The sequence below is a fragment of the Amphiura filiformis genome, chromosome 13 (assembly GCF_039555335.1).
Source record: "Amphiura filiformis chromosome 13, Afil_fr2py, whole genome shotgun sequence".
Lineage (NCBI taxonomy): Eukaryota > Metazoa > Echinodermata > Ophiuroidea > Amphilepidida > Amphiuridae > Amphiura > Amphiura filiformis.
The window spans coordinates 24,319,898-24,344,852 of NC_092640.1; the positions used below are offsets into that span (position 1 = coordinate 24,319,898).

Genomic DNA, 24,955 nt, shown 5'->3' on the forward strand with positions numbered 1-24,955 from the left:
TCACTCAAGACATGATAAAAGACAAACAAATATTGCACACTTATGTGTTAATGAACGCGTATTACTTGTTGGGAGATAAATTAAACAAAATAATGCACGCGCGCTGATGTTGATGTTGATGATGTGTTGACGAGCCCCGAAGGAGGAGTGCATTAGACTCATCAACATCAGTTATGTAGTCCTCTTCCATAGTAAAAGTGGCACAATTGTGATTTTACCCTTTCGTTGTTAACTAAACATATATCTCGAGATTAAAACAAGCAAATTGAACAAAACTAACGGCATTTCAGAGCTAAGACTGCACCCTTGACGTTGATGTAAGCATCATGTCACAGCGGTATTTCCTAATTGCCAAAGAGGGCGCTTTTCACTTGCACAATTTTTTTGAGACAGGCTGTAGTTGTAAACTGTTGCTTTAGTGTGCATTCGCATGTAACGTCATTATAATGGCATTTAAATCCACAATGATGCATGTTCCTGTATTGTATTCGTATTACGCGGGCTTTGGATGTTGACTCATTTTCCCATGATGCACTGCGTATTTTGGCCTCGACCCAGCGACCGCTGGAGGCGCATCGTGTAGTGAAACGCCCAGACAAACAAGTGGTATGTCTATGGTGAAACGCGAGAATTGCGACTCATTTGGCTTGATCACATCACACATTTGAATATAAACACTGCAATGGGTTCCATTATTATATACAATATTCACGACTTTATTTTGATGATTTGTATAGATTAAATTTCAAAACTACTACTCCTTTCCACGTTTATCGAGGAGGGCCTTCAACAAATATCGGAGTCTGCTTTCTTGCTGCTCCTCTTCCACTTCTTCCAATCTTTCTTCCTCTTCGGCAGCTTCCATCTGCGCAAGGTTCTCATCTGCACGTTTCTTAGCATCGGAGGCGTTGTTACCAGTACATCTGAAGAAAATAGAAGAAATCGTAATATTTTACTATTAATTTCATTTAAATGGTTTTTATTATTAAATTGCATTACTTAATACAGTCACAACATATTTTATGACATCCCAATTGCAATGTCAATCCCGGAGCAATATAAAATCGATACAGGTGAAGGTTGAGACTTTCAAAACAGTGGCGGCACCATAGATTTTATGGGGGGGGTGTTTTTTTTTGGGGGGGCGGGGGGTCCGAAAAGCGAGGACAAAATGGTTCATGGTGCAAGCGATTCATGGTGCATGCAGTTCATGTCACAATATGAATCACAAATCAGTTCCATTTTTGCTGGCCCTTCTGTAAATGCTAAGGGTTTCCTTGAACCAGTGAAGAGGGTAAAAAATCGGTCCACTTGACTAGCGTTAATAAATGATTCTATTGGGTCCCAAAATTAGTTTGATTTTTATAACCTGAATGAGGATGCAAATCTTGGCGTATTCTGCATTCCAACTTTCACCAACAAATATCCACCCTTGTCATCCTTTTTCCTTTTCACCCCATATTCACTAGGAAAAAAAATGAGAAAAGTTTAACGATCTCGCCCAAGCTGGCTATGCCTCTAAAACATGGATATCATCTACTTTATCAACTGCTGTTGATCCTCGGCTTCATCTACATTATAGCTTACCTCCCATTGGATTCTGCTGGTGTTCCTCGGTAGCAATTAATGTGGTAATATTGGTCGGTATGTAGACGATACTCAAATACGTGTTTCTTGTCACTATCTCCATCATGAATCGGATTCGAGCTATTCACTGAACGGCCACCGCTGGTCAACTCGCTAGTAGTGAATAATCTGCAAGTGGAGGAGATATCGTGATCAAGAGTATAAAAAAGTGATTGTTTTTCTTAGTATTGGTTACAAAACCCCGGTACAAAACTGATTCACTGGGTGTATATGCAATTCTCTTGGCAACTCCAATCTGTATCACTACACTTTTAAAACGATCTAGTCGATTAGTGAAATAAGATCTCACTAGATTTTCCGAATCAAATTTGGTCCGAATGACTATTAATTATTTATCGAAAATCAGATGTAGGCTACTCTGAAACACTGATATGCCAACAACCAGGAGCTTTGACCCCTGGACCCCACCAGGGTCCTAAGGTGAGCCCCTGGACCCCACCCGTTTAACGCATCGCGGTAAGCCTCTTGCACATAAATACTACAACTTTTGATCAGAAATTGGGAAATGTTTAAATCTTGCCCGGTCCGGTCTAGTTACGCCACTATGTGGTTCCCAGTAGTTTCTCTCCCTATGGTTAATATAGACATGGTCTGTAGCACAGACTACCCCGGGGGGGGGGGGGGTCTTCGAAAAAAAATTACGGGGATGTGCCACGCAGACTTTCGGATGCTGACTTTCTCTATACCTACTTTTGGCTGATTTTGCCACCCATCAGTATACCAATTTTCCACAAAAAGCACCCAAATTTGCCCTAATTGGGCGCTTTTAGGGGCACTTTTGCCTAAATGCGCCCAATAGGGCGCATTGGTCTCCACTGAAAACCCACCCATTGATATACCAAAATTGCTGAAAAGATACCCCAAAACCGTGGCACATCCCCGTATACCTTCAACCAGGGAGAACCCCCGGCCCCTCCGGGCAGACTACATTCTTCTCAGAATACTCCTCGGAATTTTATACCGTATCTCCTGGAATATAAACCGCAACTTTTTTTTTTTATCATTACAGTTCTACTAACCCGGTGGCGGTAGTACTCCATGAATCACACTTGCCGGTATTGGCGTCTCTTGTTAAACAGTTGTCACACTTCTGTGGCCCGTAAATAGGAAACCCGTCCATAGCTACGCCAATAAACGGGGCCGGACATGCGCCAGCATCAAAATCACCACCATTTTTAGTGCTCAAACAGCCGGCATTGAGACCCACTGCAGTGTCATCATCGTTTACATGCACTGGACTGGTGAAATTATTCCACTAAAAGAAACATAGAAAAATTGGAAACAATGTATAAATTATAATAATGAACAGGGGATAGAACTTGGAACCACGCATCGCACACTAGCATAAAATTACAACGGAAACACATGCATATGCCCTAGGCAGATAAACAAGAGAAAAACTTGCTCCGGATATACATACCTGTGCGGGGACTTGGACCTATAGTTATAATTTTACCCGATAATTTCTTTTTACAAAATAGTGAGAAACATTTTAAAATATGACAAAAGTATGAGGAGCAGTGGATGAGGACGCCACTAAACGCACAGCGTGATGTTGTGTCACCCTATAGACAATTTTCGTAATTGACCGCTTCGTCGCCGTTGGCGGCTTTGGCTCTGCTAACTCGAATTTAGCGGAGCAGAAAACTGAAAGCGAGGCCAAAGTCTAAATTACATACTCCCAATTATGCAAAGTTAATTTGCTAAGTAACTATAAGGACTATCTAGCTGACACTTGGTACGTAGTACAAGTAAAATAGAAGTATATTACGTTTAGCATTTTGCTAATTGTAATCTGCATAATTAATTAGAGGTTCTTAGAGTTCATTTTTATTTTTTCAAGTGGGTATTTCTACGAAAAGCTCCGTCAGTTTCGATCCAAATGTCGACAGAGGATACTTTTTAAAGTAGAAGAAAAAACAAACAACATAAATAGATAAATAAACTTACCCCATGATAATGGTACTCTCCATCATTATTAGGATGCCCACCACAATCGTCCATTGTTTCATCTGCTACAGCATCCGTATCAGATGAAGTATGCCATGTCCACAATGGTGTTCCGGTAATCGTTATCCCAACAAATCCATCCACTCCTTCACACGCGTCGTCAGCCCGTAGTTCGGGATTTTGGAATACACTTGGAATAACTCTTTGCCTGTATCTTCTTCTGATTTCCTCCACGTGTTGTCCAATCTACAAAGTTGTCAACATTCGTATAATCAGGGACGCCGTTGAATACAAAATAGTGGTAATTGGTTTCTGTTCCCGTCTTTGGGGCTGTGAACACCTTTTCCGTAATGGTCATTGAGCTGAAAGAGATTTAATTGGATAGAGTGAGAAGCAAATTGAGTTATATTAATACTATAGTATAAGTTCTTGAATTGTGTCACTCCTCATGGGAGCATTTTATTTTTAACAAAAAATTTAAAAATCAAAATGATATGATATGATATGATATGATATGATATGATATGATATGATATGATATGATATGATATGATATGATATGATATGAATTATGATATGATTATGATATGATATGATATATGATATGATAATGATATGGCCACGTGGGCAAATCAGTGGTTCACAGCAGGTTAGGAACATCAAGAGTGAAGAGGTACAGTAAAGCATCAGCCATGTGAAATAAGATATGCACTCTGCTCTTGAAGGATGGTGCGCCGTTGTCAGATACGTCTTCGACTACTCCATCTGGTAGGCTATTCCAAACGTGAACAGCAGGTCCTGCCAATGGATACGATTCTATAGAAACTGGTAGGGCCTACTGTGAGAGCATGGCAAGGCATGGCAAGGCATGGCAAGGCATGGACAAGCTCGGAGTGGGTATCTCTTCTGATTACAAATGGCTTTGGTAGCAGTGCCTTCCGATCTGGTGGGCACAAGCTGGTGTGAATTTTATAGAGGACTGTTGCTACAGCAACTTGACGTCTTTGATGGAGAGATGTGATGTTCAGCTCTGTGCTTGCTTCCTCTTCGCTAACACCTATGATTCGAAGGGCCTTCCTCTGGATAGAGTCTAGTAATTCTAGAGTGGTGGCGCTGCCACTCATCCAAGACAGTGAGGCATATTCCATCCCACTGCGAACTTGAGTCTTGTAAACGGTTGCTCTGCCTCTCATATCAAGTTTATTTACAACTCTCCTCAGAGCGCCTAGCTTCTGCCCTGCGCTGGATGAGACGATAGAAAATATGTTTTGTGACTCCCGGAATCTCCAGCTCCTCCTTCTCAGCCAGTTTGATGGTACCAAACAGAAGATCTAGCTTGGTTGGGTTCCTCTTTCTTGATATTGTCATTGCCTTACATTTCGATGGCTCGAAGGTCATCCATCTATCTAGCTGCCCAGATCCTCATTTTCTCCAGGTCTCTGTTTAGGCTAACAGTAACGGCTTCAGATGTCTCTAGATGTAATCTCACAAAACAAGGTGGAATCCTCTGCGTAAAAGTACAGCTAGTATTCACACTCATCACCCAGATCATCAATGAAGACAGAGAACAAAAGTGGGCCCAATATTGACCCAAGGGGAACTGATGCATTGATGAAGGAAGTACCTGATGACTGACCAGATAAGACAGCTTTGATGGAATGATCTGACAGGTAGCTCCTAATCCAGGTGAGCAGCTTGCCGGGTAACTGGGAATTAATGTTAACTGGGAAATCCCCAAGAATATAGAATAAGTGGATATGACATCATATGGGGAAAATGCGCAGTAATTTATCATACACATATCATATCATATCACAAGCGTATCATATCATATCATATCATATCATACGCATATCATATCATACGCATATCATATCACAGGTGTATCATATCATATATCATATTATATCACATATCATATCATATCACATATCATATCATATCACAAGCGTATCATATCATATCATATCATACGCATATCATATCACAGGCGTATCATATCATATCATGTCATATCCGGGGTCATATCATATCATATCATATCATATCATATATCATGTCATTCATATCAATTTATTTCAAATGATATAATTCCATGTCTTATCATATCATGCCAGTTCATCATATTATATTTTATCGTGCCATATCAATTCACATCTCATATCAATTTGAAAGCGCTCTTTAGCAAAGTCATAGTTCATTGAATTTACAACCGTTTGACAAAACAGGCGAAAATAGTACCTTTTTGCACAAGAGAACTGGCCATTGCTCATTCTAGTGACGCTAGTGTATGGACAATATAAGTGCGCCTTTTCATTTAATGACATAAAATTTGACAAATATTGTAAGGAACACTTGAAGTTTTAACTTTTAAAACCTACATTTTGGTCAAAAATGTGCTTGGATAGGTAGTTTTCAACAGATTTACCACATTCGCCTTACCACATTGCCACATTGAATTGTGTTATCTGTTGACCTAGTGACGAAAAGTATTTTAGGGGGAAGTGTTAGCTTTCGTTTGATATAAAAAAAATCCTGATTGGATGAAGAAAATACTTGAGGTTTCGACAAAATCCAATTACAGAAGCCCATTTCCAGCTAGAAGCTCCGCAGCTCATACGATGCTATGCACTCAACCGTGTAGTGTAATCAAAGACTGTGGTAGAGACATTTCACTGCTTGCTGTTCTCTGCTTGGAAGCTCTTGGACGAAAATTACTCAGTTGTATGGAGGTGGAAACTGTGCGTGGTTTATAAGAGAATCGGTTTTGTATAGAAACCTTTCCATATGCATCACACCACATCACATAAATATATCCACATCACATCACAGCACATCACATAACATCGCATAATTATATCATATCACATCATATATCTTATCACATGCCTATCATATCATATCATATTATCATATCATTTCATATCATATATAATTTCAAAGGTCTATATCATATCATATCATAATATTATTATATGTACATTAGTATATGCCAATCATTAGGTATCATACATATCACATCAAATCACATGTATCGCATGATATGATATGATATGACGTGGCATCACATCACATCACATCACCATAATTATATATTCACATCACATCACATCACATCACGTTTTATCTCATCAACATACATACCCACGTTACATCACACCATATCATTATCATATCATAATCACATGACCCAAGCGTGTTTCCACCAGGACCGACGGGTTAAACAACATATCATAATCATATCATTACGCATATCGTATCATAAGCGTATCATATCATATCATATCATGCCATATCATATCATATCATATCATTCATTATCAATTTATTTTAAATGATATAACTTCATGTCATATCATATCATGTCAGTTCATCATACATATCGCGGCATATCATATCACATCAATTCACATCTCATCACATCAACATATGTACATTACATCACATCATGTCCATATCACATCACATAATCATATCATATCATACGCATATCATATCACATGCGTATCGTATCATTTCATATACCATATCATATCAAACGCATATCATATCATATCATATCATATCACAGGCATATCATATCATATCATATCATATCAAATCATATCATATCATACGCATATCATATCATATCACAGGCATATCATATCATATCATTTTATATCATATCATGTCATGCATATCATAATAGATTTGAGAGTGACCATTCTTTTCCTTGCTCCTTGCTCTCTTTCGTCATTCTGTTTCTTTCTAGTTTTCTCTCTATTCATACAGGCCAGCATGCTTAGGCCATAAGCTTTTAAGCTTGCTTGAGCGTTTTAATTGAGCCTGGTCTCATCAGGACCCAAGTGTGTGTCCACCCGGACCGACTGGTTAAAGAAACAATAATACCATAATATTTACTTACGACGAAAGAGTGGTGTCATCAGTATAACTCGCGCTAGACCAGGTGTAGACTCCTGTTCCAGTAAAGAATTCACCTACTTGATCATCTGTCAGAGCATAGGACATCCCAACACATGAAATGATCACAGCAACGATAAAACAGCCATGAAGTGATAACATCTGTGAAAAACAAAATATCGGGATTCATTAAGGTCTGCTAGTCCAGTAGCAGGGTGGGTCCAGGTTTTTGAAAGGGGGACCCAAATAACTATATAGACCATTCTGGGGTGGCCGAGGGGGTACCCCTCTCGGAGTAGTAAAATATTACATACATTTGGTCAATATCCCCTTTCTCGCCAAAATAATCCCTAATGTTTTTAGAGGAGGGCAGATAGCCCCATGCTCCACCTTGGGTCCGCTCTTGCAGTAGAAAGAAGCTTAAAAGGAAATGCAAGAAGGGACAGGTCTAGAAAAATAAAACTTGCCTTTTCAATGAGTCTACCTGTTCAGTAATTCCTCATGTTTGAGTGAACTCTCCCATTTACTCATCTAGCGGGGACCCGTGCGAAGGTGCACTCTTCATGAAAAATATAGGTAGATCCAAATTAGAAAAAAAAATACAAAGGGACAACTTTTTATGTTAAACCGTTCAAATCCCGAAAAAAGTCAATATTTAGGGTGGTTAAGTCCTCTTTTGCATGTAAAGTAAGCGAATTTATTTAGGGAAAAGTTTCACTGTTTGGAAATTCCGTACCACCTCCCCCGAAAAAAAACCAAAACAAATAAAACAAAAAACTGGCTTCCTGACTAGGTGTGGTCGTGGTGACATTTTGATTCTCTATGATCTCAATTGTGCGACTATTTACCGACATAAGTCTCACCGTTTGGGTCACATAATGTTGTGTTTTATTGCAATAAAGTATTTTACAAAAAAAAAAAAAAAAAAACTTGTTTATCGCCGAGAAAGCAGGTTTTCAAAAACTAGACTTCTCAAATATTCGAGAAACCTGCACACTTTCTCGGCGAGAAACCCAAGTTTCCATCTTCTATTAATACTATAGTGATTTGCTTATCCGGAGGTTCGTTAAAATATCCAAAATTAAGATTTTGGTACCGTTGTTAGTATCATATCACCGTTGATAGTAACATAGCCTGTTTGTTTGTTTATTTCTTCTTTATACTGGGTCCATATTCAGGGGAAAATTTAAGTATACCCCTGTTCTTCCATATGGTCCCTGTTTGTTGTTAAGCCGAAAGCCGTACATTAAATACAAAATAAGACGCACATTTTACCTGAATCTGTAATTTCTCTGCTTAAGTACAAAGAAATTCGCTATTTGAATGGGGCTTCTACTACTGCTGTTTTCTCTGGGTTTTTTTTTTTTGTGTGTTTTTTTCGTGTTTTTTTTCTTTTTGCCAAATTTTCCATTTAAAAAATACCTAATGACAATTTGAATGACTTATCCTTCACTTTTAGACAATTTATAAACAATTTTAATTGTTTTACACCTTTGCTGGGATCACTGAATGTGCCTTTAATTGTAATAGACCCATTATGATAAAGGTTTAAGGGATCTGGAATGAGCGTTTTGAGCGTTTCGACAGTATTTTTTTGTGGGACATGAGAACACATCAGACATATCGAATTGCATTCTGATACGAAGAATGTCTTTCTGATATCAAATAATTTTCATTTTTTGAAATTCACGAGATAATACAAATTTTATGACAAATTATTAAAATTTGATATAGTTTCACATTTTTGATATATAACAGTCCTCGAAGTAAATTTTATAAATCTAATGATATATTCTTAAAGTGTATGTACCTGGGAAGAAAAGCCGACGATCAATTGAAAATTTTGACCTTTCATATTGAAGATATGGATTTTTCCCCCAAAAGACCTATTTTTTTGTGTTTTGGGGGAAAAACCCTATATCTTCAATACGAAAGGTCAACATTTTCAATTGATCGTCGGCTTTTCATCCCACCTACATACACTTTAAGTATCAATCATCAGATTTATAAAGTTTACTTCGAGTACTGTTAAATATCAAAAATATCAATTTTTAATCATTTGCCATAAAATGTGTATTACATGGCGAATTTCAAAAAATCAAAATTATTTGATATCAGAAGGACATTCTTCGTATTCAGAATGCAATTCGATATGTCTGATGTGCTCTAATGTCCCACAATAAATACTGTCCAAATGTTCATACCCCATCCCTTAATGTAAGCTGTGGAAAGTAATAATAATAATAATAATAATAATAATAATAATAATAATAATAATAATAATAATAATAATAATAATAATAATAATAATAATAATAATAATAATAATAATAATAATAATAATAATAATAATAATAATAATAATAATAATAATAATAATAATAATAATAATAATAATAATAATAATGTATTTGTGCTTACCTTGTTGTGTAGTATACCAGAAGTCTGGTCAAGTTGTATAAAGAAAAATAGCTGATGAGTCCAAGAAGTCCAAACGGCCAGAATGAAGAAAAAAAAACCAACGTCACATCTCTTTTAAACCAATTTTTTAAACCAATTATTGTGTAAACACTTTAATGCGCATGTCGAAGAAAACAAAATTGGTGGTGACCATGACCAACAAGCGCAATACGTCCAAGTCGCTTTTGTTAAATAAATTGTATTGTATTGTTGCGTCAGATTCTCTTTACCGAAATATCTGGTCACTATGATTTTAGACTACTCCGTAGTCCACTTGCCCATTGTGCATACTCTGGATATTGTATTTAAGCTTAAAACTCTGATTTAATTAATGTGTGCACAATTGATAGATTTTCACAACTGATCTTTTCAGTCACCGTACTCCCTCTCTTTGTTAGCTTCCCAAGTGATTTTCGGGTAAATAAACTGGTAGATTCCAAAATCAGAATTGTTCAGCATTAAAGTGAGCCATTATTCAAGATATAACATAAGTATGCTTACTTTTACTGTCACTGTTATTACACTTACACTTACACTTACGGTTTAATGGGAGGTGGATAGGCTAAAGTGCCTTTATAACCCCATATCTCTTCCAATGACTATCAAGTGCATTTTTGAAGGAGTTCACATTTTCTGCACTTATGACTTGCTGTGGGAGATTGTTCCATCCATTTACAGTTCTCTGGAGAAAAGTCCTGTCTACACTTGAGTGATTTGGTTAATCTTGGCTTGAATATTTTCATACTGTGCCCTCTTGTGTTGCTCTCATCAACAACTTGAAAGAATCTATCCTTGTCTGTATTTTCTAGACCTGTGAGGATTTTGAATGTCTCAATTAGATCTCCGCGGATTCTTCTCTGCTCCAGACTATATAGATTCAGCTCCTCCAGTCTCTCCTCGTAGCTCAGGTCTCTTAGTTCTGGCACTAGTTTTGTGGCACGTCTTTGCACTTTCTCCAAGGTTATGATGTCTTTCTTCAGCGTTGGGCTCCAAGCTTGTATGCAATACTCCAAATTATATAAACTCTTTATGACCATAAAACACATCAGTATAATTTTGAGCTCCAACAGGATGCGTTCATCATAGTTAATAATAACATAATTTTATTTAAATCAAAATTCGACTATGGCATAGTCTACTATGATTTATGAGAGGTATGAATGAAATGAAAACGTCCACTTGATGGAGAAAAAGGTATGTTTGCCATGCTTGCAGACGACACAAAGTACCGACAAGTTTTTGTAAAATGATAAAATTTGCATGACACACAAGAAACAAACAAACGTTGACGCATTTTCGCCTGGTCTTTGCAGCATATCACAGAAATGGACGTCCACCTTTATAGTCCATGCTCCAGATGGAATGGTGGTGGGTACATGGAATGTGCGGCAGATTTTGAGATGCATTTCCAGCCTTTGCTATAACAATCTTCAGAAAACCGGCTGTAAAAGATTCGGCAAAATGTGTGAAATCTATACCGCATTGAGCAGAAATAATCGAAAATTACTATTTTGTGGGTATCTTTTTCGACAAAATTTGTATATTTTGATGGTTTCAAAATCCCAGCCACACAACGATATCGAATTCCCACCTATGGGATGCTGTCCGGCGTGATATTTTATATTTTGTAAGCCTTTTTTCGTTAATTTTGCCCCCCTCCCCCTACCGCCATGGAAAAATCTTGGAAAAAAACACTGGGTAGAGAGAGGGGAGTGTGGATGGGGAGGAGCATAAAAAATATCAAACAGTTATCTTCAGCAGCTTGTTTAAACCATGTAAACGCACTATACCTATAAGCTCCTATAGCCTACCATTCGAGAAAAGTTTTCTTCAATAATTTGTCACCCTTTATGCTCTGATGAATAGTACCTAATTTAAGTTCCCAGAACTGAAGGTAACTGAAATCTTTTGAGCGAAACAAACAATCTAAGACTACCCGATGGGACAATGGTGACAGGTATTGCATACCAATCAATTTAGTGTATCATTTCTTGGAAGGTCACGGTCAATTTTGGTTTCATAACCAAGGATGAAATCACAGCAGCTGATAGGTGTATCCCATCATGCTATGCAGTTCCATAGTAGAACTGCACATGCCATAGAAAGTGTACACAAAATCCCTCACTTCAACTTTTAATTACTCACTTATATCAGCGGAGCTTAGACTTTTGTTTGAAAAAATATCCATAGCCCTCAATATCTAAGTGGCTCTTGTTTATATTTTGTATACATTTGCTATGGAGCAAGCAGATAGACTGCAATGCATGATGGGATACTCCCTTTAGCTGCTGTGGGATGAAATAAACAGTTTATCTTTTAAAAGAATAAAAGAGTGATTGCCTAGCTATTCATCAATTGCCATGAGCTACCATGCATGGTCATGGCCAAGAAATTCTGGCACATATCAAGGGCACCTTTTCAATAATCCGTCGATAACTACCCTCTAAAAGGGCTTAGAGCATGTAGAAAAAACGGTACGCAAATGTTAAAATATCACTAGGATCTACAACATGCTAGGGGAACAGTTCTTAAACCCCAATACATTTGTACATTCATTGAATAACCTTTGAAGATTTGGGTACAAAAACTCATACTCTGCAACTTGAGCTCAAATTTTGCACTATGATTACGTAATTGAGGTTATTGGACTATGCCATTGGGACGAAGCTCTTGCGGTCCATAGTGTATGCAAACTTCCTTTTCGCTGCACTGGCATCGTAATACACCATTAAGGTTAGTAACTATTTTAAACTGTTGCGATTTGGTAGTTCACAGCATCGTGCGAATGGTAATGATCTTTGACAAAATTGCATTGATTATTTCATAGCGAGCGTGTAGAAGAATTCAAATATCACAGATATACTTTTGTAGGTCCTGCGGTTCTTGAGTTATGTTATAAACATGATAAAGAGGGCTGACACAACAACACTTTTGTAAAACGTACCTAACTCATTAACATTAATAAATCAAGCAAGTTTTCAAAGTATATAATTTGTAGAATGAACTTTTGCAAAACATCAAAAGTGTTATCTTAATTATGAATGTTGATATCAACTGTGAATTTTGTTCATTTTTGAACAATTCCAAGTAAAAACGAAGTTGATTTACTCACGTTTTTAGTGACCTTTCACTACTACACTATATAGTGGCTTCATCAGACTGGCAACTCATCATATCTGACTGGATGCACTGCTGATAACACACTACTTCATCTGCTATCTACTGCTGATAGCACACTACTTCATCTGCTATCTACTGCTGATAACACACTACTTCATCTGCTATCTACTGCTGATAGCACACTACTTCATCTGCTATCTACTGCTGACAACACGCTACTTCATCTGCTATCTACTGCTGATAGCACACTACTTTATATACTATCTTCTGCTGATAGCACACTACTTCATCTGCTATCTACTGGCTAGTAAAACTATTATACACTGCTTCATCATTACGCAATCTAATGACATAGCATTACTTCATCTGCTATCTACTGCTGATAGCACACTACTTCATCTGCTATTGCTGATAGCACACTACTTCATATGCTATCTACTGCTGATAGCACACTACTTCATCTGCTATCTACTGCTGATTGCACACTACTTCATATGCTATCTACTGCTGATAACACACTACTTCATTTGCTATCTACTGCTGATAGCACACTGCTTCATCTGCTATCTACTGCTGATAGCACACTACTTTATCTGCTATTTACTGGCTAGTAATACTATACACTGTTTCATTATTATGCTACCTAATGATGGAGCACTACTTCATCTGCTATCTACTGCTGATAACACACTACTTCATCTGCTATACTGCTGATAGCACACTACTTCCTATGTTATCTACTTCTGAAAGCATACTACTTCATCTGCTATCTACTGTGTGATGTGCCCTGAGTAATTTAACATATGAAAATGTTTGACTACAAAAAACGATTCTCTTATAAATGCATCTAAGGTCAAATAACTTAAAACTGTCATATGTGCATGAAACTTGGTGGGTACAGTAAACATTTAGAACCAAATTTTTGAAGGTCATTTTAGGTCATCTGGGGTCACCCAGGGTCATCTGAGGTCAAATAACATAAAATTGTCGTATGGGCATGGAACTTGGTGGGTACAGTCAACATTTAGAGCCAAATTTTGGGAAGGTCATTTAGGGGTCACTAGGGGTCATATGAGGTCAAATAAGTAAAAATTGTCGGATGGGCATGAAACTTGATGGGTAGGCCTACAGTCACAATCAGCCAGGTAATCACGCCCAGCCGAGAACCGCCAAATACGGGTAACCGCCTAGTTTCTATGATTGCTGATGGTACATTACCCCATCTGCTATCTACTGGCTAGTAATACTATACCCCAGATAACACAAAATGTTTAGAAACATTTTTAACATGTTATATTTTGGTGTTTGGGGTTTTGGTAAAATCGTTTTATAACATTAAATGTCGGGTTATATAAAGGTCATCTGTCTGATAGCACACTACTTCATCTGCTATCTACTGGCTAGTAATACTATACACTGTTTCATCATTATGCGATCTAATGTTGGAGCACTTCTTCATCTGTTATACTGCTGATATCACACTACTTCATCTGCTATCTACTGCTGATAGCACATACTTCATCTGCTATCTACTGCTGATAGCACATACTTCATCTGCTATCTATTGGCTAGTGATGTTATACACTACTTCATCATTATGCGATCTAATTATGCGAACTTCATCTGCTATCTACTGGCTAGTGATGTTATACACTACTTCATCATTATGCGATCTAATGTTGGAGCACTTCTTCATCTGTTATACTGCTGATATCACACTACTTCATCTGCTATCTACTGCTGATATCACACTACTTCATCTGCTATCTACTGCTGATAGCACATACTTCATCTGCTATCTATTGGCTAGTGATGTTATACACTACTTAATCATTATGCGATCTAATTATGCGAACTTCATCTGCTACTGGCTAGTGATGTTATACACTACTTCATCATTATGCGATCTAATGTTGGAGCACTTCTTCATCTGTTATACTGCTGATATCACACTACTTCATCTGCTATCTACTGCTGATAGCACATACTTCATCTGCTATCATACTGGCTATAGTGATGTTATACACTACTTCATCATTATGCAATACGGTATAATGATGGACAACTACTTTATTTGCTATATTGCTGATAGCACACTACTTCATCTGTTAGGCTGCGATCACATAGAAGTATACTGTATACGGTATTCGCTGTTTTTTGCTATTTGATGGTTAAATACCACTAATTATGTAAACTCCTCAACAAAAGTTTGGAAAGTTTTTTCAAGCATCTGTATCTCAAATAATTTGTGACATATTCATATCGTGTTGCATATCAATGGATAGCTACAATACTCTCCTTTACAATGACACCCCATTTGAAACAATAAAATTTTTCACGGCTTTTCAGATGCCATGCAAACAAATAGTTACTCGTCGTATTTCCATGTATCGCCCAGGCCTATTAGTGGTATGTAACCTGATGGGTCAGGGCGCGCGAAGTGCACAAAACTATAGGGAATTTGAACATATTTAAAGGAAGGTACACATGACAATTGTTGCTTTATTTTTCTTCTGTTATGATTTTTAGGGGGCGACTCCCTTGCAAAAAAAAAATAGGGGATGTCCCTGTTCTCCCGCTTCCGCCGCCTATAAGTGACGGGTATGTGCCTACCGACGTCGGGAGGTATAGGAGCCAGTTAAATGTAGTTTAAAACAGGGCGGGGGTCATTGTGGGTATAACAAAATCTACCAAAAAAACGTTTCAAAACGTAAAAAGGGGTCAAGTTTAAAAAATCTTTCCTGTGTGGCTTTTCACCCTTTTTTAAACTTGGTCCCATTCAGTAAAGTAGTACCGTAATAACATGAAGAATGAGTCCTAATTTCTACATGCAACAATAAGACTGTTCGAAAGCGGTGCAATATGACGTAGGCTATGTATTATCAAAAACATTTGAAGGTTTATGTTTTATTATGTTTATTATATTGCGTGTTCATAAAGAGTAGTAGAGTATTATATATACTTAGCAAATTGACTGTCTGTCAACCTGTTACATATTATAGGCCCTACAATTTGTACATAAGGCGCAGAATCGCACAAGACGATGAAGAATAATTTAACAAAGTGAGTATTTGCTACTTTTGCCTTAATTCAAAATACATTATAACGTCTTTACGGAAAAACTTCAATCAAGCACGAACATTAATTAATTTACTTCACAAAATGAACACTGACAACTAAGAAAACAAACAAGTAGCCTAAAGATGACTTTGTATGAGTCTTTAGAAACTTTCATAAATGGGACCAAGTTTAAAAAGGGTGAAAAGCCACACAGGAAAGATTTTTAAACTTGGCCCCTTTTACGTTTTGTAACGTTTTTTGGTAGATATTAATTCTTTTTTTGAGGTAAAAAGATATTGCGCGGTAAGTGGTTCTTTGTAGCCATGCGAGGCGAAGTAGTTGGATATCCATATTTCGCGGTTAGCAGTTCTTTGTAGCCCTGCGGGGCAAACTTGTTGGATATCCATATTTCGCGGTTTGTGGTTCTTTGTAGCCTTGCGGGGCAAACTAGTTGATATCCATATTTCGCGATGAGTGGTTTTTTACAGCTTCGAGGGGCAAACTAGTTGGATATCCATATTTAACGACCCGTAACCACCCCAATCAGCTGGATGGGGTAAAAGAATTATTTAAAAAATAATAGCTGAACCCAATAGTTCAGCCAGGGACTGGAAACGCCATATTGATGACTATATAGAGTGTATTCAATAAACCCAAGTGGAACGAGAGCTGCTAAGTAACCGCTATCCGAACCATAAACACATGCATGATCAGACAACGAGTGTTCAATTTCCTCATAGCTTCTCACGCTGTACACACGTCAGTCGAATTTGGCGGTGTTGGTTTTTAGTTAGAGCGTGTTTATAGTGAGACAATCTTTCCGTTATTTAGCTAAACTACCGCGTAGTCTAGATTTGCAATGGTTAGTAAAACATAAACAAATATAGACTGCGTGGCAGTCCAGCTAAGTACCGCATAATCTGGCTCACTATAAACACGCTCACTGTTCACTTTGTGTTGAACATTGTATGTGGGCCGCACTGTAATAACATAAAGATCAGTCTGATCAGTGTGATGATATCATTTCAAGAGGTCAATTCCCGATTAACATGATTAAGCTAAACAGCCTATGTGGAAGAATTTTATGCATGAGCATTGAGCAACCACATCAATGATGTAGTAATGAATATCTTCTATTGTTATCGGATTAATTTTTACGACCTTCGATTACAAGGGAGTAGCACCGAGGACACGGTGTTTGATTTCACTCACGTAATAGATCAATATGACCTTCATCCAGCAAGGATCAGCCAAGCACTACAGTGGCCAAGCACGAAAGGTTTCTTGTTATCTCTTCAAGTATTTTTAACTTAGGTCTATAATCATAATGCAGGCCTAAATCCCGGGCCTAAATTAAGTGTCACTGTTCGAGTAGGAGGATTTGTTTGATATTATTCTTGATTTTGAATAATATTATAGTACCCGTTTGTTTCCTTAGCACAATATCGGTTATTAAAATTACAATTCACCACATACACATTCCAGTTTGCGAGAGGTTTATAATGAATAAATGAATAGGTGTTATTATTTCGTGTTTTAGGATTTTGTTAGAAAAGGGATGATTGTTGATCATGTTTATTTTATTGTTGTATGTATTTTCCTGTCATTTCCTGCAAACCTAATAAAGATATTTTGATAATTGAAAATAGTCTGTATCATAAATCGTAGAGGTTGAAAGAGTCAACAAGCGTCAGAAATTATAATTTGCCATGGAACTTCGGTCATATTTTATTTGAAATATAACTGGATGTTAGGGTCTGCATGCATGGTATGCATAGTATGATGATATACAGACACTGACCTTTCCCTAAAACTATTTTGCTTAAAAGCAGCAAGTTGTGTATCACACCCATCATGGGTTTGAACCCCTTTATTGTATTTTATTGTTAAACCTGAATAGCGTGATTACTTTTGAATGAGCGGCAGCACGCATACTTCTCCTGTTTGAGGATAGCTGGATCTATCTCCTTTTCCTCCCATCTTCTCTGTAGTACAAAGCTGTAGTTTTATCTAGTGTTTAGACAATGTTTACTCAACCATTGCTATCAATGGATGTTGCCATTTTTGACGACTTCTAACTTTTGGTAAGCCCAAAATGAATCAATAAAACCGTGTATAAGATATTTGCGGGGATATTTGGGCGCGATTACAAAAAATTAGAAAATAAATGGGCACTTCTGGGTTGGGTATCTATAGAGGCCCTGCATGAAATTATTGATTGGCTCCAAACAAAGGATTTGAACCGGTGTCCTTCACCGTAGTTATGGCGGAGTACAGTCCATTCAATCAAATGTTGTCATCAACCTATATTTGATCGTAGTGCAGTGTTATGTGTGTGAGACGAACTGTCACGGTAGATTGCAATCATGCTTTTGTTGAATGCATTTGAGTAGTCTGCCATATTTATGGGATGATAAGTCACATGCAATGCCTCTATAGATTCTATAGAATTTAAGTATGATATATTTTCGATGGTAATATATTTTCACTTTCAAAGTTTGTAGTTTTCATAATTGCAATTTCTGAATATTATATAAAAAGCACTAATAAGTCTATAAATGTAAGAGTATCGGATCATTTTGAATGTTAATAAATGCGAAACGCCGGCGGTAGACACCTGCGATATCAGGGATTGCCGCGATTCTTGCAGTAGCTTTTATGACTAGAATACAATAGTGGATACAATAGCGGATACAATAGCGGAACAATAGAGCTCTCTTACGGGCAAATAAACCTCGTCGCGTTTTGCTAAATTTCACTTCTTCTTTTTCATGAACTAACCGTTATTTCATTAAGTAACCGTTATTTTTAAAACTTGGCAAAACCTCGACGCGAGGTTTTTAATGAAAATAAAGGGGATTAATGATATACAATTTTGAAAAAGGGTCAGTTTGGTATAAAAGTTTGAAAAAAGGGGTCATCGGGTAAAAAACAACAACGAAACAATGAAGCAAAATTCTATTTGTTTTTCCAAATTTGCCAAATTGACAATACAAATTTGCTGAAATAAGATTCATAATTTCTGCATTATTTTATGGAATTTTGATGATAAAATTGACTTATTGGGTAGCCGCGCTAGAGGCGGTCATAGGGTTTGACTTTTAAAAGGGTGATATGGTACATGGTATATTTGACTTTTTTTTTTTTTTTTTTTGCGCTGATACTCATTGACCTGCAGCCACTGTGATGATGCTCTGTAATCTTTTCATCTCTACATGTGTTTTAAGGATTTTACGATCCCAGACTTTTTACCAGCTGTCATTTATAACTTTCTGATCCTGTAGATCATTTTTGGTGTGAATTGGATCTTTGTAACCAGTGAAATTTCATGATGATTTTTTGGATGGTCATCTGGATATTTATGAATATCTACCAGTACACACATGCTACCCAGCACTTGGATACTCAACATTATGGTTTTCTGATGCAAATCACTGAACCAGTATCAAGTACACTTCAGCTCACAAGTACTTTTCAGAAATCAATTTTATCAATATCAAGTACCAACAAGCAGCTAAGTATGAATGAAACTGTCTTGGATAATTGCTCACTATCTCAATCTGTTCATGCACCTCCTAATACCACAACTACAACTAGTAGGCCTATACAGTATAGCAGAAAGGAACTATTAGGCCTACGCAGTAAGGCTTCTAAGTGGTTACCTAATGATACGTACAGTACCTTAAGGGATCTAAAATGAGCGTTTATTGCGTTTCGACAGTATTTTTTGTGGACATGAGAGCACCTCAGACCTATCGAATTGCATTCTGAATACGAAGCATGTCTTTCTGATATCAAATAATTTTCATTTTTTGAAAATTACAATATAATACAAATTTTATGACAAATTATAAAAATTTGATATTTTTTCAAATTTTTGATATATAATAGTCCTCGAAGTAAATTATATAAATCTAATGATATATTCTTAAAGTGTATGTAGCAGGAAGGAAAAGCCGACGGTCAATTGAAAATGTTGACCTTTCATATTGAAGATATGGATTTTTCCCAAAAGACCTAATTTTTTTTTGGTGTTTTGGGAAAAAAATCCATATCTTCAATACGAAAGGTCAAAATTTTCAATTGATCGTCGGCTTTTCATCCCACCTACATACACTTAAAGTATAAATCATCAGATTTATAAAGTTTACTTCAAGTACTGTTAAATATTAAAATATCAATTTTTAATGATTTGCCATAAAATGTGTATTAAATTGCGAATTTCAAAAATCAAAATTATTTGATATCAGAATGACATTCTTCGTATTCAGAATGCAATTCGATATGTCTGATGTGCTCTAATGTCCCAAAATAAATACTGTCCAAACGTTCATACCCCAGCCCTTAAAGAACTTAACTTTCTTTCGTAACAGAAGCAGGCGTGCAGGTACCCATATCAGAGGTAAACATGCACATCCCAAATCAACCCATTTACCTGTTGCTGATGAACACTCAAGTGTTTCAACAAATAATTCAAGGAGTTCATCTTATGGTTCTCTCCCCAATCAAAACTCTGTCAATTTGTCTAATATCTCTGTTGGTCCATACCTAAACATATGCCAATGGAATGCCCCGGTGGAATGCTCAATCCGTGCGGAACAAGACAACAACATGCTCTGACTTAATCCTTGAACATGAATTGATGCTCTGTTTCTTACTGAAACATGGCTTGGCCGAGACGATGATGATGCAGTATCTGGCGAATCTATCCCACCAGGGTATACTCTTTTATTAATATTCCGAGAGTTGCAGCCAATCATTGTGGAGGTCTGGGAGTTATTTTCAGAGATGCCCTGAAACTGAAACTTATGCCATCTGATTTCAGTACCTCTACTGGTACCTTTGAACATGCTCTTATATCCGACAAACAAAGGAAAGTTATTTACGCTCTTGTATATAGGCCACGACCAACTTCTGCAAATCAATTAAAAACATCTGATTTCTTAAGCGATTTTGAAGATTTTCTAATCTACTTAAATTCTTTAAGTACTAAAATGATCTTGCTCGGCGATTTCAACGTCCATGTTAACACTCCTGATGATTATGATGCCAAGCACTTCATAACATCCTTTGAAAGTGCTGGATTTTGCCAACATGTGACTGGTCCCACCCACAAGTATGGTAACACATTGGATTTGATTTTGTCGCATCCTGAAGATGGCTTGTTTAGGGATACGTGTACTGGCACTCGCCTATCAGACCATCATGTTATTTTCTGTACACTTAACCTGGACAAGCCAACTGATGTGAAAGAGTCAGGAACTGTCGTAATTTTCGGAACATGGACCAGACATCGCTGAACAATGATCTTGTATGCAAATTTAAAATGCTTGTTTCTGAATCTAATAATAGTGACCTAGTCACTAGCAAATACAATGAGATCATTACAGATGCTCTTGATACACATGCTCCCAATACTAGGAAAATTTGTAGAGCCAGAGTCAGACAACCGTGGTATACCCAAGACATTCACAAAGCTCGTCGTGAAAGACGAAGGCTTGAAAGAAGATGGAGAAAAAGCAAGTCTGAGGCTCACCACGAGTTGTATATTGCTCAAAACAATGTTGTTAACTCAATGATTGAAAATGCTAAAATAACCTACTACAAATCTGAGTTTGAAAACGCAGATAGCAAATCTGTTTTTAAGCTTGTAAAAGGTCTCTTAAATAGCAGTAAAAAGGTTCTGCCAGACCATAGCTCCGCAAAGGAGCTCTCTGACGAGTTTGCCAATTTTTTCTCTGAAAAAGTTGCTAATATCCATAGAGAATTGAAGATTGAACAGAGTAGAATTAAGAATGTTGTTGATGTATCATATGATAATACTGTTTCTTGCAATCTTGCACACTATGATCCTGTTAATGAAGATGATGTTGTTGATCTTATCAATAAGTCTGCTAACAAAAGTAGTCTTTTGGATCCAATACCCACTTGGTATATCAAGCAAAATATGTCTGTTTTTGTACCTGTAATCCACCGTATTATTTATGTTTCTCTTACCACAGGGTATTTCCAGACGCACTCAAGCAAGCTATTATTATTAACCCATTGATAAAGAAGCAATCCCTGGATCCAAATGTTATGAAAAACTATCGCCCTGTCGCAAATATTCCGTTCATTTCAAAACTGATCGAGAAATATGTTTTCAGATGCATCAATGCTCATATTGATAAGTACAATCTTGGTGAAGAATACCAGTCGGCCTATCGCTCTCTGCATAGTACAGAGACAGCGCTTCTCCACGTCAAGACTAACATCATGCAGTACCTTTACAACCAGCAAGCTGTGTTTTTGGTTTTACTAGATCTGTCAGCTGCATTTGACATGGTAGAGCATAGTGTTTTGGTTCATCGTATGGCTAATGAAATCGGCCTAAGCGGAACTGCACTAGACTGGTACAAGTCATATTTTACCAACAGAACCACCAAAATTTGTATCAATGGTACTTTTTCTGATCCCTATCAGATGTACTATGGCCTTCCACAGGGTTCCATCGTTGGTCCAGCATCATTCAGAATTTACATCATCCCGGTTGGTCGTATTATCAGGAAGCATCAAATCCATTGCCATATGTATGCCGACGACATTCAGCTCTTTTTAAATTTCAATCCTTCTGATCCGATTTCCATTCAATGTGCTCTGTCAAGACTCTCAAACTGCATTAGCGAGATAAAACTGTGGATGACTAACAACATGTTGATGCTGAACGATAACAAAACGGAGTTTTTTATCGCTGCTTCACCACACAATAGGCGCAAGTTACCATCAAATATTCATCTTCAAATTGATAATAATGTTATCATTCCCTCTGACACTGTTCGTAATCTGGGTGTCCTCTTTGGTCAGCTTTCCATGTCAACCCACATTACAAGCTTGTGTAGTAATGTCACTTACCATCTTCGTAACATAACACGTATACGCCGGTTCTTAGACATCAGAGACACATGCCACCACATCGTTAGGTCGTTAATTCTTTCTCGCCTCGACTATGCAAATGCAGTTCTACTTGGAGCAAATGCAACTGACATCGCGAGACTTCAGAGACTGCAAAATTGGGCGGCAAAAGTGACTAATTTTCTGTGCAAAGAAGCGTGATCATGCAACACCGTTCATCAAAGAGCTCCACTGGCTTACTATCAAGAACAGAATAACATTCAAAATCCTTGTCATTGTTTTCAAGTGCCTAAATGGCTTTGCTCCATCATACCTTGCCTGCAACTTGTCTCTGTACTCACCTGCACGAACTGGCTTACGATCTTCAACTGACAGTACCTTAAAGAAAGGACTTAAAACACACCTTTTCACACAATGATTTTTCTTTTGTTCCATATTATTTGCTTGCTTTTATTTTTGTTTGTTATTTATTATTAGTGTATCATCACACACGCTGTGATATCTATGAAACAGCGTGTTAATAACACGGTGTTATAAATAATTTGTATGTATGTATGTACAAAAAAGGGGTCTAATGACAGGCTAGACCCTCCTCGGGTCCATGGAGAACGACTGGTAATGTAGATTATATAATATTAAATAAACCCGGATTAGGAGAGCTATAGAGGGTATGCAATACGACGTCACTCATGACAGAGTCATCCTCATTTAAATAAAATTCTGTCCTCCATAAGGTGCCACGGGGCAAATTGCATGATAATACATTAAACCAGGTGATAGGTATGAATGGATGTGGAATCGATCTAGAGACCTGTCCCTCTGTCATCTTAAGCTATTTTAGAACTGTCCTCCAACATGGCTGCCATCTCAATTGTTATATCGTTCCGGTTGGTTTATTGCATACACTCTATTATAAAAAATAAACAAGTTGGTGTGTAGATTAATTGAGTTTTCGTCGACGCACAGTGCTCCAGGAGCACTATAACTTTGTTGCCATTAGTTAGGGCTTAGTGGTGTGTTGGTTTTAATCTTTGGAGTGAAGGAGAAGGTGATTTTAGCTCTAATTAATAATAAATAATAATAAATAATTAAAATAATAATTATTTACCCAGAGATGGACCGAGACTGTGGGACAGTCTATCACTATAGTTGAGTCCCCGGGACTCTCACACACACTCACATGAGTATAGTCAAGTGTTATAGGCTGTACACAGACTAATTAAAGTAGTTAAAATATAATTCGTTGTTTTATTTCTCAATTGCATTTAATACATATCTGTTCTAAAGTAGCCTTAAAGTATATAATAGGCCTATATGTTTTCGTAAATGTATTGTCTGCCTATACCCAGCAAACACAAAACGTTTTTAAAACGAGTTAAATAAGTTATATTTTGGGTTTTAGTTTAGGTAAAACGTTTTAATAACATTAAAATGTCGGGTTATATAAAGGTCATGAAATCGTTTTAAAACGTTTTGTATGAAAAAACACACTACAACAATATTTTTAAAATGTTTTCGAAATGTCATTAAACTATTTTTGCAAACATTTTGGCCAAATATTTTGTCAACACTTAAATAATATTATGTTAAAATGTTTGCACCCAGCAAACACAGAAATGTTCTTACAAAACGTTTTAATAACATTTAAAATGTCGGGTTATAAAAGGTCGTGAAAACATTTTAAAAACGTTATTGTAAATATTTTGGGCAAACATTTTTTTGTAATATATTTGTTCAACCTCAAAATAACATTCTGTTTAGATTGTTTTGTATAAGTTTTCAAAAATTTTTTTGAATGTTATTAAAACGTTTTTATACCCTTTATATAACCTGACATTTAAATGTTTTCTGTAAAACATTTGTGTTTGCTGTGCAGTAAATTACCAGCAAATGTTATTTAGTGTTATGAAAACGTTTTATACCA

The 24,955-nt window shown here is 36.9% G+C and overlaps 1 protein-coding gene across 1 annotated transcript; it reads right to left on the reverse strand.

The window, feature by feature from the left end:
* Window positions 1-274: 274 nt before the first annotated feature.
* On the reverse strand, window positions 275-7,630 carry LOC140167232 (uncharacterized). Its single transcript, XM_072190577.1, has 5 exons — window positions 7,505-7,630; window positions 3,598-3,959; window positions 2,667-2,902; window positions 1,588-1,755; window positions 275-923 (listed from the first exon to the last, which is right to left on the reverse strand). Exons 2-5 carry the CDS (start codon window positions 3,649-3,651, stop codon window positions 755-757), a joined length of 627 nt encoding a protein of 208 aa, XP_072046678.1. The 5' UTR covers window positions 3,652-3,959; window positions 7,505-7,630; the 3' UTR covers window positions 275-754.
* Window positions 7,631-24,955: the final 17,325 nt, after the last annotated feature.

Bases quoted from the DNA above. Each gene is read 5' to 3' on its own strand.
- LOC140167232 (XM_072190577.1), bottom strand. From the start codon at position 3,651: ATGGACGATTGTGGTGGGCATCCTAATAATGATGGAGAGTACCATTAT. The intron at 2,903-3,597 runs GTAAGTTTATTT...TGTTTCTTTTAG, and splicing joins GAGAGTACCATTATCATGGG to TGGAATAATTTCACCAGTCC. The intron at 924-1,587 runs GTAAGCTATAAT...TATTTTCTTCAG, and splicing joins CCAGCAGAATCCAATGGGAG to ATGTACTGGTAACAACGCCT.